The sequence below is a fragment of the Neofelis nebulosa genome, chromosome 6 (assembly GCF_028018385.1).
Source record: "Neofelis nebulosa isolate mNeoNeb1 chromosome 6, mNeoNeb1.pri, whole genome shotgun sequence".
Taxonomy (NCBI): domain Eukaryota; kingdom Metazoa; phylum Chordata; class Mammalia; order Carnivora; family Felidae; genus Neofelis; species Neofelis nebulosa.
Genome location: NC_080787.1, coordinates 123330160 through 123343153, shown reverse-complemented (window position 1 = coordinate 123343153; position 12994 = coordinate 123330160). Strand labels below are relative to the sequence as shown.

The 12994-nt window shown below is 39.2% G+C and overlaps 1 protein-coding gene across 1 annotated transcript; it reads right to left on the bottom strand.

Annotated features, from left to right (window-relative positions):
• Positions 1–8522: 8522 nt before the first annotated feature.
• Positions 8523–11390, bottom strand: LOC131513508 (trace amine-associated receptor 6-like). Its single transcript, XM_058732626.1, has one exon. It carries the CDS (start codon positions 11169–11171, stop codon positions 10134–10136), a length of 1038 nt encoding a protein of 345 aa, XP_058588609.1. The 5' UTR covers positions 11172–11390; the 3' UTR covers positions 8523–10133.
• Between the last annotated feature and the right edge of the window lie 1604 nt (positions 11391–12994).

Genomic DNA, 12994 nt, shown 5'->3' with positions numbered 1-12994 from the left:
ATGCTTTCTATATAACCAACTAAAATTGAACAAAATTATATTGTAGGGGCACCTGGGTGGCTCAGTCGGTTGAGCGTCCACCTCTTGATTTTGTCGAGTCGTTGTCTGGCATTTCCTAAGTTTGAGCCCTGCATCCCCTACTTGGGGTTCTCTCTCGGTCCCCCTCTCTCTGCTACTTCCCCACTCAGGCTTGCTCATGCTCTTACTCTCAAAATAAATAGACATTTAAAAATTATACTGTATAAGGTTAGTGGTGTTAATTTCAACTAAATAATGCCTGGTTTCTTTAACTTGATAAAATTCCCTCTTATTCATAAAAAATATGGTTTTCTTTTTACCTCTAGTGTTCTTCTTTGCAACAGCTGCTGATATGGGATGTAACTGTGGAGTTGAAGGATCACCTCCTCTTTATCTCTGTGTTGTCTGACCTGTGTTACTAAGACATGCAGTCCTCCCACATAAATAAATGCTATCAATGGGGAAATCCCTGCATGGAATCCCTATAGTATAAGGTGTGAACTTGGAAGATTACTTTCAACAGTGATGATTAGGAAATGTATTCTATAAAACAACTCTTAACATTAAATTAGCTTAGCCATCACGCTTCTTGGGTCAAAGATTTCTTTTTTCTTAGACTTGAATCTTTCCCCTATTGTCAGTCCTGATGAGGTACCTCTTTGGATTTTTGTACAGAGACACAATATGGTGTAAATAGTGAGAGTTAATACTTGGCTTTTTCTCTCTTGGCAGGAGCCATTCTTGTATCTGCACTGGCTACCAAGAAACAAAAAGGTAACATACATTAAGGACGACTTGAGATTGGTGAAATACATCACACACAAGCTTTAAAGAACAGCATGGTATTTAGACACACCAGCACTTCTGAGGTATTATGACTATCAGTGCTGGTAGAAAGGAGATCGGTTCTCTTCTCAGACATTGTCACTGGAAGCATATCTGTGATGTCTCCGTCCACGTGATAAATAGGCAGTGAGCCCTCTGACTACACACATTTGTGGTTCTAACTGATAGAACTTCGGTTCCGATGCTGAATGAATTCAAATAAGGAATAATGACCAGAAAGTTGGAAAATGGGAACACAATTCCTTGGTAATTTCCTAGCCCTGCAATGTTGAACTCCACAGAGCACTACTCAGACTTCTTGAAGAAAGGGTCAAGACTCTTGACACTGCAGGGCTGTGACCTACACATGTGTGAACTTGCTTTTCAAATTATAAAGTGCCACAGGTATTATTATTAATCCATCTGTCCATCTGCTTCCTAATCTAGAAAATTAGATTCTTTCTAATATTATTTCTAATATTTCCTGAGAATCTGGTTTTGTAAAATAATAATAATTATTTCCATAGGCAAAGGTCTAGGCCAGGCTTTCTCAATTTCAGCACTGTTGACATTTGAGATCAGATAACTCTGATGTAAGGATCTGTCCTGTACATTGAACAGGATTTAGCAGCATCCCTGCTACTGGATGCTGGTAGATTTCAGTAAAATTTCCCCAAGAGCATAAATTAAAAATGTCTTCAGACATTGACAAGTGTCCTCTGGAAGATAAATGTCTCAATGACCTGCCTATTGAGAAACATTATTCTAGGCAAAAAATAATGATACATGATGCACACATTTAGGACAGAGAAATAACTTTATATCTCCCTTTATATTCTGAGATATATTCATTCATTCATTAATCAATTCAATATATATTTGTTGAGTGCCAGGAGTTGGGTGAAAAGCAATGAACAAAGGAATGAACAAAAAATCTGGGTACACATGATCCCTGTCCTCATAAAGTTTGCAATCTTGAGCCAGAAACAAACCTTAAGCAAGTAAACAAATAAATGGATATATGAATACAAATTGTGAAAAGTAGTAAAAAGGTAAAAGACAGTAGCTCATGATGCAGGAAGCACTTAGGCAGGTGTGGATAAAGAGGTTTCTTCAAACAGGGTAAGGCAAACAAGCTACTTCAATATTTACAGAATTTTAATATAATATATATGGGGGGAAAGGAAATGAGAACAGAGCAGAACAATAGCTGGGGTTTTCTGATGTTTTCTAGCAGAGGGCAGCTTAATAAGAAAAGGATATTATGCCCAAAAAAGAAAAAGGCAGAGAGACGAGAGACAGAGACAGAGGCAGAGAGACAGGGATGAAAGTCTTGCTGTGGTCTGGAAGCAGGAATGAGGGGAAGACCTGATGCTTGTTCCAGGAAGAACCTGGACAGAAGCCCAGATCTCTGTACCTTAGTTTATAAAACAAAGAGCTAGACATCTTCCAGTTTTCTACCGGGTCTAATTTCTAATTATTCCCTCTTAGCTAATTCTTAGGATATTCAGTTAGGATTTATATTCTTCCCCTTTTCACCTGTCCCCCACAACTTTCAGGGCCCAATTTAGGACAGGTTTAGAAAATGCTACCACAATCAACAGGATCAAAACAAATTCAGAGTGTTACATTTTTTGAGCCAAGGCATAACAGAGGAAGATCTTAAAGTAGGTGCCCAGCCCCACCCCTTCAGCTCCCTTGAATGGACCCAACAATTTCTAAAATATAATCGAGAGACCAGAGAGAGGGGGAAATACCTTGTATGGTAAAATACTATTTCCAGAATGAAGAAGTATGGATGAGTGAAAAACTGTGGATTAAAATGTTACACCAGAGCAAATCAATTACTCCTTCCGATGTCCCCGTCTGCCCAAAGAACTTTACACTTTTCTTTATGATGCTCATACTTGCCCTTGGTAGAAGGAAAGTCCCATGTTCCAAATGGCTCCTAATGACCTGAATACAGAGGTGGGGCCACAGTCTCCTCTGTAAGGAAGAATAGTTGGTGTTTGCTGCACTTACTCTCTGTCTGCCTGGCTATGAATAAGATTCTGTTGTTGAACAAATATGCTACCTTGGCCTTCTACTCACTTCTTTAAGCCTCAGGCTCCTCACTTAGGAAACAGAAGTAATAACATTGGCCCTCTTGCAGGGTTGTTGAGAAGACTGAGAGTGCAGGTAAGGGATCCCATGCACCCAGTGAGAGGGCTCCGTGACATGGATAAATCATTATTAGGTTGAAATTGGCTTTATTGTTGTATCTTTCCAGTTCCAGAGCCCACGTGTTGCATACCAGACAGAAGCACTTAATAAATGTTCACTGACGCAAAGGTCAACAGCAAAGGCAGCACACAACCAGAATAAGTTCACAGAAGAGAATAATGAGGGAAGTAGCTGATTTCTTTATAATGAAAGTTTTTAGAAACTTACAAAAATAGAATATGTTGATCTAGGAAAGGAAGTGGTAAAATTAGATGATTTGTCTAATTTTGAAAGGCACTAAAAAAAAGACAAGTGTAAATGTATTAAACTAGATGTTGAAAGTGTTTATTTGAATCCAGAAGCTTTATGATATTCTCCAGATTTCTAGAACACTTTGGTTTTAGCTTCCTTGTTCTTAAAATGAGGCAGCAGGATGATTCTCTAGCTTGCAGAACAGGATGAGAAAAAGTTACTCTACTGAAACCACTAGAATCAAAAGAAATTGATGATATTCAGTGTTGGAACTGAAGAATTGTGGGTATAATGATACTAAACATTCTAGGGTGCCTTTAATCATCTGTGAAATCCAATAAAGATAGGAGTTTCTTACAAACACAGTATAGTCAGAAATAATACACTATTTCAGGAAATTTTGCCACTTCGTAGTATTTGTATAATAATAGAAATGATGTGCTGGTAGATAATGTTGATTTACATTATTCTAGAAATTAGAGAAAAATAGCAAGTATTATTTTTATGTATTCATTCCTACCCCAAAGATATGATGCCCCGGTTTTGAAATCTTGGTGTCTGATTGCCCCAAAACTAAAGCTAGAACAGAATCAAGTAGTTTAATTGCATTGTGCATGAGATGTAGAGCACCTTCCAGTCTTACTACCAAGAATAAGTCTTCATCTCCGAAATAACTATTCCATCCACTGTTAATTGCATAGCTAATCAGTTTCCCTTTTCTACCAAAACCAAATCTATGGGTCATAATGAAATACACTTACTAGGTTCTGTCTTATCATGTTATGCCCTTCATTTCAGTTTTTTTTTTTTTAATTTTTTTTTCAACGTTTTTTATTTATTTTTGGGACAGAGAGAGACAGAGCATGAATGGGGGAGGGGCAGAGAGAGAGGGAGACACAGAATCGGAAACAGGCTCCAGGCTCCAAGCCATCAGCCCAGAGCCTGACGCGGGGCTCGAACTCACGGACCGCGAGATCGTGACCTGGCTGAAGTCGGACGCTTAACCGACTGCGCCACCCAGGCGCCCCTCCCTTCATTTCAGTTTTATTTGACACATTTTTTGGATTAAATTTTATTTTATTTCATTTTACTTTATTTTATTCCAATATAGTTGACATATGGTGTTATATTAGTTTCATGTGTACAATATAGTGATTCAACAATTCCATACATCATGGAGGAACTCATCACAAGGGTACTCCTTAATCCCCATCACCTATTTCACCCTTCATCCCTCACCCACCTCCCTTCTGTTATTTATAGAGAACATCAGTTTGTTCTCTACAATTAAGAGTCTATTTCATGACTTTCTTTCTCTCCTTTTTTTTTCTTTGCTAATTTTTTTTTTTTGTGCTTTAAATTTCACAGATGAGTGAAATCATATGGTATTTGTCTTTCTCTGATTGGCTTATTTTGCTTAATATTACACTCTCTAGTTCTATCCATGATGTTGCAAATGGCAAGATTTCTATCTTATTAGAGCTGAGTGATATTACATTGTATTTGCATGTGGTGTGTGTGTGTACCATATCTGCTTTATTCATTCATTTGTTGATGGACACTTGGGCTGCTTCCATAGTTTGCCTATTGTAAATAATGTTGCAATAAACATAGGGGTGCATGTATCCCTGTTAATTAGTGTTTTTGTATTTTGGGGGTAAGTACCCAGAAGTGCGATTACTGGATTGTAAGGTTGTTCTGTTCTTAACTTTTTGAGGAAACTCCATACCGTGTTCTGCAGTGGCTGCACCAGTTTGCATTTCCACCAACGGTGCAAGTTCCTTTATGTACACATCCTTGCTAACACTTGTTGTTTCTTTTATTTTTTATTTTAGTCATTCTGATAGGTGTGAGGTGATATCTCATGTAGTTTTGATTTGTATTTCCCTACTGATGAGTGATGTTAAGTATCTTTTCATGTGTCTGTTGGCCATCTGGGTGTCTTCTTTGGAGAAATGTCTGTTCATGTCTTCTGGTCATCTTTTAATTGGATTAAAATCTGAATGTGTATTCTCATATTTAATATAATTGTTGCTGTATTTGAGTTTAAACCAACTAAATATATTTTTTCTTCACATTTTTTCTTTGTTCTTTTATTACTCTGGACTCATTTTAAATTATTATTTTTTATTATTCACCCTTTTTCTCCCATGAAATTATAAATTGGACTTACTTATACTGTTCTGTTGGAATCCTAGAGTTTTAATATGTATCCCTGATTAATTAAATTCTCCAGTGTTAATAATTTTGCCAATTCAAGGCAATGCAAAAGCTTGCCAGGCATTTCAATATATACTTTAACTCCATTTGTCTTGGCCATTTTATTGCTACCGCGGTCATTTATTTTAATTCTGCGTATAATTTAAGTCAAAAAGACATTTATTTTTACTTTTAGCATTCATTTTATTTTTCTGGTATTGACACTCTGTGGCACACTTCGTTACTTCCCACACTACAGTGTTTCCTCTGGGATTATTTTCCTTCTAGGTTGAAAACTCCTTTTAGAGACGCCTGGGTGGGTCAGTCGGTTAAGCGTCGGACTTCGGCTTAGGTCATGATCTCATCGTTGGTGAGTTCTAGCCCCACATCGGGCTCTGTGCTGACAGCTCAGAGCCTGGAGCCTGCTTCGGGTTCTGTGTCTCCCTCTCTCTCTCTGCCCCTCCCCTGCTCATGCTCTGTCTCTCTCTGTCTCAAAAATAAATAAAACTTTTTAAAAAATTAAAAAAAAAACTCCCTTTAGTTTTCTCTTTGCGTGGGTATGCTGGCAATGAAGATTCTCGGGTTTTATTCATCTAAAAATATTTTTACTTTGCATTCAATTTTGAAAGGTATTTATGCTACCTTCAAAATTAAGGTTGTCAGTTATTTGTTATAAAGGTTTTAATGATCAGGGCACCTGGGTGTGTAAGTCGGTTAAGCGCCCAACTCCTGATTTCGGTTCAGGTCATGATCTATCTCACAGTGGTGAGATCCAGCCCACTTCCAGCTCTGTGCTGAAAGCACGGAGCCTGCTTGGGATTCTCTCTGTCCCTCTCTCTGCCCCTTACCCGCTTGTCCTTGCTCACATGCACACACTCTCTCTCTCAAAATAAAGTTTAAAAGTAAAATTAAAGAAACAAACAAATAAATAAAGGCTTTAATAATAATACTGAGTTTTATCCAAGTGTGTTGGGAGAAAATTTACCAAGGAGATGAACTTAAAATGTGTCTAGTAGGTTAAGAAGAGAGATTTATGGTAAAAACAGAACATCCAGAGGCTCCTGGGTAGCTCAGTTGGGTAAGTGACCGACTTCGGCTCAGGTCATGATCTCGTGGTTCATGGGATGGAGCCCTGCATGGGGCTCTGTGCTGACAACTCAGAGCCTGGAGCCTGCTTCTGCTTCTGTGTCTCCACCTCTCTCTGCCTCTCCCCCACTCACATGAGTGCTGTCTCTCACACACAAAAATAAATAAACATAAAAAAAAAACAGGAGGATATCGTCAGAGAGGACAATGTGCACTAAGGTATGGAGAGGGGAGAGGACATACAATATACACGGTGACAGGTACAGTTCTTGGCTACCATTTACTCAGGTGTGCTACAGTGCAATTTATTTTTCTGTAATGCTCTTTTTTAAAAAGTTTTTTTATTTATTTTGAGAGAGACAGTGTGAGTGGGGGAGGGGCAGAACTCATGAAACTGTGAGATCATGATCTGAGCCGAAACCAAGAGTCAGAGGCTTAACAAGTCGAGCCACCCAGCTGCCCCTTGTTTTACAATACTCTTAAATCTTGCTTAGAGGCTCATAGCCCACCAGGAACAAGAAACAGATCCCAGTAAATTTAGGGGTTCTGCTCCTTTCCCCCCCCACTCCCACCCCCGGGGTGACATCCAAGCTCCAGGGGCCTTGGCCTCCACAGTAGCATCTATGGGTGTTCTGTGAGGTCTATTAAGGAATCCGTCTCCCTGCCTCTAAGGAGCAGACCCAGGGGCATCCCCTTCAGGAAGAGAAGTGCTCCTTCCAGCCTGCTGGGAAGCTGAGTCTCTCAAAGCAGGTGATGGACTGAACATCTGCCCTGTTGCTGTTTTCGCTTTTCAAGAGGGGACCTAAAGCGTAAAAATAAAATACAAATGACAGATTGAGAAGTGACTGTTGCTAGCTCCCATAGCTCCTGAATATAACACATTATTATTAGAGGGGAAGAGTTTGAGAAACTTAGAGATCTGCTGCAAAACAAACAAACAAAAACCCAAATGCTTAACAACATTAAGATGTAATTCCTAAGATAAGTTAATCACTTTAAGATGTAGTCCCTGAAATATACCAATGCAGCTACAATTTCAGTTCTTTAGGAAGAAAAATGTAGCAGTGATATATACTCAAAAGATCTTCCCCTGAAATAAAACAAGCAAATACATCGATAAACCTAATTTCAATGCTCAGGTAAAAGTAGAGACAAGTATGGGTAGTATCTCTTTTGTTTGTTTATGTATTTATTTATTGTAATATCTATTTCAATATTTTCATCTCATTTTCATACATTAAAATGATAAAGATAAATTACAAAGCAAATTCTCCACCCCACCCCGCCCCCCACCAGATACATACTGTCTATTACACATAAAGTTACACTTTGTAAAAGCATGTAGGAAGTGTATCCATATATGGGAGCATATATCAACTTATACAGAACTCATTAGTGCTTTTTTTTTTTTTCTTGACAGAGAGCTTGAGCAGGGGAGAGGCAAAGGGAGAGGGAGAGAGAGAATCTTAAGGAGGTTCCATGTCCATGATCTCTCGATCATGACTTGAGCTGAAATCAAGAGTTGGATGCTTAATCAACTGAGCCACACAGGCGCCCCTTGTTAGTGCTTTTTAATGGCATCAAAACATCCAATTATGTGGTTAGAGCATAGTTTATTTAATTCAGTCCACACTGCTCCTAGATTATTCCAAGTAATAATTAAGAATTATACACTAAATGGGGCGCCTGGGTGGCGCAGTCGGTTAAGCGTCCGACTTCAGCCAGGTCACGATCTCGCGGTCCGTGAGTTCGAGCCCCGCGTCAGGCTCTGTCTGGGCTGATGGCTCGGAGCCTGGAGCCTGTTTCCGATTCTGTGTCTCCCTCTCTCTCTGCCCCTCCCCCGTTCATGCTCTGTCTCTCTCTGTCCCAAAAATAAATAAAAAACGTTGAAAAAAAAATTAAAAAAAAAAAAAAGAATTATACACTAAATGTCCTTGTGATGCTTGCTTCCTTGACTTACTTTTTTTTTTTTTTTTTTGGATTCCTTACTAGAAATGACAGGTGTATTTTAAAATTTATAAAAAAATTTTAATTCCCCTCAGAAAACTGATACTAAGTTGTATTCTTGTGAGATGTATGTGAGCAAGTTCTATTTTCTTGAGAGTGCCCAATTTTCCATACCCTAATTGTTATCAGGTATTTCTTATTCTTCTAATATTTGCCCACTTGATATATGAACCAGTGCCACATTTTAACATTTTAAAATTATGTGTACATTTGGCATTTTAATGTATTTATTAATCATATTTTTTTCCTCCGTAAAATTGCCTATTTATTTGTATGGGAGGTGTTAAGCTATGCCTGTTTTGGAAAAGGCCTCTATGTTTTTAAATCTATTAACCTTCCCTTCACCATGTTCGCTGCCAGTAATTTCCCCCAAGTTTGCCTCCCTCCCCCCAAATTTGGCTTTGTTTTCTTTTGAAGTTTTAACATTAAATTTTTTTATTTATTTTTGAGAGAGAAAGAGAGAGAGAGAGAGAGAGACATACAGAGCACAAGCAGGGGAGGGGCAGAGAAAGGGGAGACACAGGATCGGAAGCAGGTTCCAGGCTCTGAGCTGCCAGCACAGAGTCTGACCCGGGACTCAAACACACAAACCATGAGATCATGACCTGAGCCGAAGTCGGACGCTCAACTGACTGAGTCACCCAGGCACCCTTGAAGTTTTAAAATTTAAATTATGTGCAGAAAGCTACAGTCAGTTTCAGTCAGGGTCCCTCCAGTGAAAAATTATAAAATATTTTCTTTGACTCTTCTAACATCTGAAAGAAATTTGTTTTGCTTTTGTGAATGGCATGACATAAGGTGTTTAACGATATTCTCCAAAGAGCTTTAAACCATATCATCCCTTCTTGAACAGTTCATCCTTCTACCATAACTTATAATATATTGTTATTTAGTTCACCAACAATGTACCACTCTGGATAGTGTAATAAAGAAAAAAGAAATGACAGAAAACGGCCCTCCACAATGGCTGGAAGGAAAAACAACATACCTCATAGGATAAGAAACAATCACATAAAGGACAATCTCTGGCATGCATTTTACAAGGTCTGCTCATAATTATTCCACAAAATATCTCCAACGATATAAAATATGAGTCTGGCTCTGAGTCTGGCTCTGAGTCTGGAGTGACCGATGTGTATGGCTCGGAGATCTCCAGGAGCTACAGAAAGATGGGCCCCCAAGAAACAAGCAGCTTAAAATGGAAGTCAAGCACACGGAGTCCAGAGAAGACAGGGATGGGCGAGATTTCACTGGAAACCTTTGAAAGCGGCTTAAAGACAAGGTTGAAAGGGAGGCCTGGACATGAAAAATAAGTAAGAACCGACAAAGCAGGCAAGTGCACAGATTTGGGGAAACTGGGAAATATAAACTCTGTGTCAACCATTGTTTAGTAAGCACATTTCTGTCAAATACTTGAAGATGTTTAGTTCACCACGAAAACGAAGCAGAAAAGTTATGCCCCTGAAATTGAGGTACCATTTTTCCTCCTCAATTTACTGGGTCATTAAATTCCCAATATATCAATAAATTCCTCAATTTGAAATTTAGGGTTTTTTAGAAAACAAATTCATCGTTGATGAACTGTCTACTCTTAACGCTTGACCACTTATAATGAGTTTTATTGCTCTCCTAAACCAAGGGTACAATAAAGCATAGATCAAAGGGTTTACAGCAGAGTTGTAATAACCAAGCCAGCAAAATATCTCATAAACATAAGAAGGTGTTATAAACCCCCCAAAAGAATCAATGAATGAATCAATCATGTACGGTAACCAGGAGATCAAAAATGCTACCACCGTGATACCCAGGGTTTTAGCTGCTTTTCTCTCTCTCTTACTCACCCTGGTTTTGTACGTCCCTGATGCTTCTGTTTTGCTACTAATGTTTTCAATCTTTATAGCCTGTTTTCTAGCCACAAGAAAAATGTTACTGTACAGCATCATCATTACAAAAGTAGGTGTGAAAAATAATAGCAAATCTATCAAAATCCAAAATTGATTTATAAGTGGCCGACAACCGCCTACGCAGCTGAGGGCACTTCCTAATTCCTCCAGCCCGTCATCATGAACACCTGTGAAGAACACGGCACCACTGTATACAAGGGGCAGGATCCAGGAGATGCCGATGCATGTCCCCGACACGGACACCGTGAACTTGGTAGGATAGACCAGAGGCTCAGTAACAGCGATGTACCTGTCGATGGAGATGAAGCACAGGTGGAAGAGGGAAGAGTAACAAAATGCCACATCACAGCACGTGTGGAAGGTACAGAAACTTGGCCCAAAGTACCAGCAGCCCTCCACAGACCTGACCATGCTGAAGGGCATGACGGTCACCCCCACCAGAAAGTCAGCACAGGCCAGAGAGGCGATGAGAAAATTGGTTGGCGAGTGCAGCTGCTTGAAATGCAGGATTGAAATCACCACCAGGAGGTTTCCAAAAACGGCCAGCACAGCCCCCACGCTGAACAGTGTGTAGAGAATGAGCCGGGGTCCGGGCGAGTAAGGGGCTTTCGCGCAGGATCCGGTCACGTTCTGGTAGCAGAGCTGCTCGGATGCAGCGGGGGACGGGTTGGTGCTCATGGTGCTGCTGCAAACAGCTTGTAAACGTGGAGAAGTTCTGCCCTTGGCCAGTCGCACCAAGCAGAGCGGTTTCTTATTTCCTAAGGCGGAGAAAAGGTCCTTTGCAACTGCCTACCTTTGTTACAGTTATCGGACATCTCCATGGCCTGTCAGGTACTCCTATTAATTTTAATGTCTGAACACTTGAAGTAATATATTCAATTCAAATGTTCAACAAATCTTAGCTTAATTCATTGTTACCATTATTTTGCTTACCTTAGAATATACTTGGAATCCATTTTCTAAGTGCAATTGTTTAATTTCAAGTACATCTTCTACCAATTTGCTAATCCCAAAGATTTCTTCTTGCCTTACAATTTGTCAATAATCTTTTATTTACCTGGTCGTGATACAGGGATATTTCTCTTTGTCAACGTTAGTGAGATATGTGTGACTTGTTATCTATCGGTTACCTTTTATTACACCCACCCCAAGACTGTCTGAAGAGTAATGACAAAATCCCCAGAAGCACTGCTGAATCCCACACCCCAAATCCACACCCAAAAGCTAAGGTGGGATCCCTGTAGAGTAAGGTGGGAACAGGGACAAGAAACTTATATTTAATTATCTCCACTAAAGTTTATGTTTGGCTGTAGCCTCAATGCTAAAACTCCCAGAGACAATTTGAAAAAGGAAAATGAGAGAAAACTCTCACTCATAAGCAACGATGCAAAAAATCCTACACAAACTGTTACAAACTCAATCCAGAAATATATAAAAAAGATCATACATCGTGATTCGAGTTGATGCCAAGAATGAAAGTTTGCTTTGAAATTAGACGATCTATTAATACAAATCAGCATTGTAACAGATTAAAATCTAACAATCATCTGATGAAGTGAAAAAATGTATTTGATAAATTTCAAACTGTATTCATCACTAACAAGAAAAATTCTTAGCTTACTGTAAAAAACCAGAGGTCTTTTGTACCTATAGAGGTCTGTACAAAAAGGACCTATCGCATATGATACACTCAACACTGAAATGTGACAATATTCTCTTCAAGATGAGTAAAAAGGTTTAGATGCTTTAGTAAAAGATTCAGGGAACAGAAGTTCTCCCAAGACGCCCATAAATCTGCCTGCAGTTCAATCATTTGTGTAATGCAATATTTATATTTGGTTATTTATGAAGCATCTATTTGTGCAAGGTCTTCAACATACAGGAATAAACACAAAATATCTTCTTCCCTTAGCTGGAGTTTCCATGTTAAAGTGAGAGACAGACATAACATAACAATTCACTGTGCTTCCAGCTAAAATTAACACATGTAAAATCACAATGAGATACCCCTTCACACCTACCAGAATGGCTAACATTAACAACTCAGGAGGCAACAACAGACGTTGGGGAGGAAGCAGAGAAAGAGGATCTCTTTTGCATTGCTGGTGGGAATGCCAACTGGTGCAGTAACTCTGGAAAAACAGTATGGAGGCTCCTCAAAAAATTAAAAACAGAACTACCCTATGACCCAGCAATTGTACTACTAGGTATCTATTCAAAGGATACAAAAATGCTGATTCGAAGGGGCACATGCACCCCAATGTTTATAGCAGCCCTATCGACAATGGCCAAATTACATTACGGAAAGAGCCCAAATGTCCATCAACTGCTGAACGGATAAAGATGTGGTATATATATACAATGGAATATTACTCAGCAATCATAAAGAATGAAATCTTGACATTTGCATCAACGTGGATGGAATGAGAGTGTATTATGCTAAGCGAAATAAGTCAGTCAGAGAAAGATAATGTCGTATGATTTCACTCATATGTGGCATT

What these genes read in the sequence shown, in the direction of transcription:
- LOC131513508 (XM_058732626.1), bottom strand. Translation starts at nt 11,171, where the DNA reads ATGAGCACCAACCCGTCCCCCGCTGCATCCGAGCAGCTCTGCTACCAG.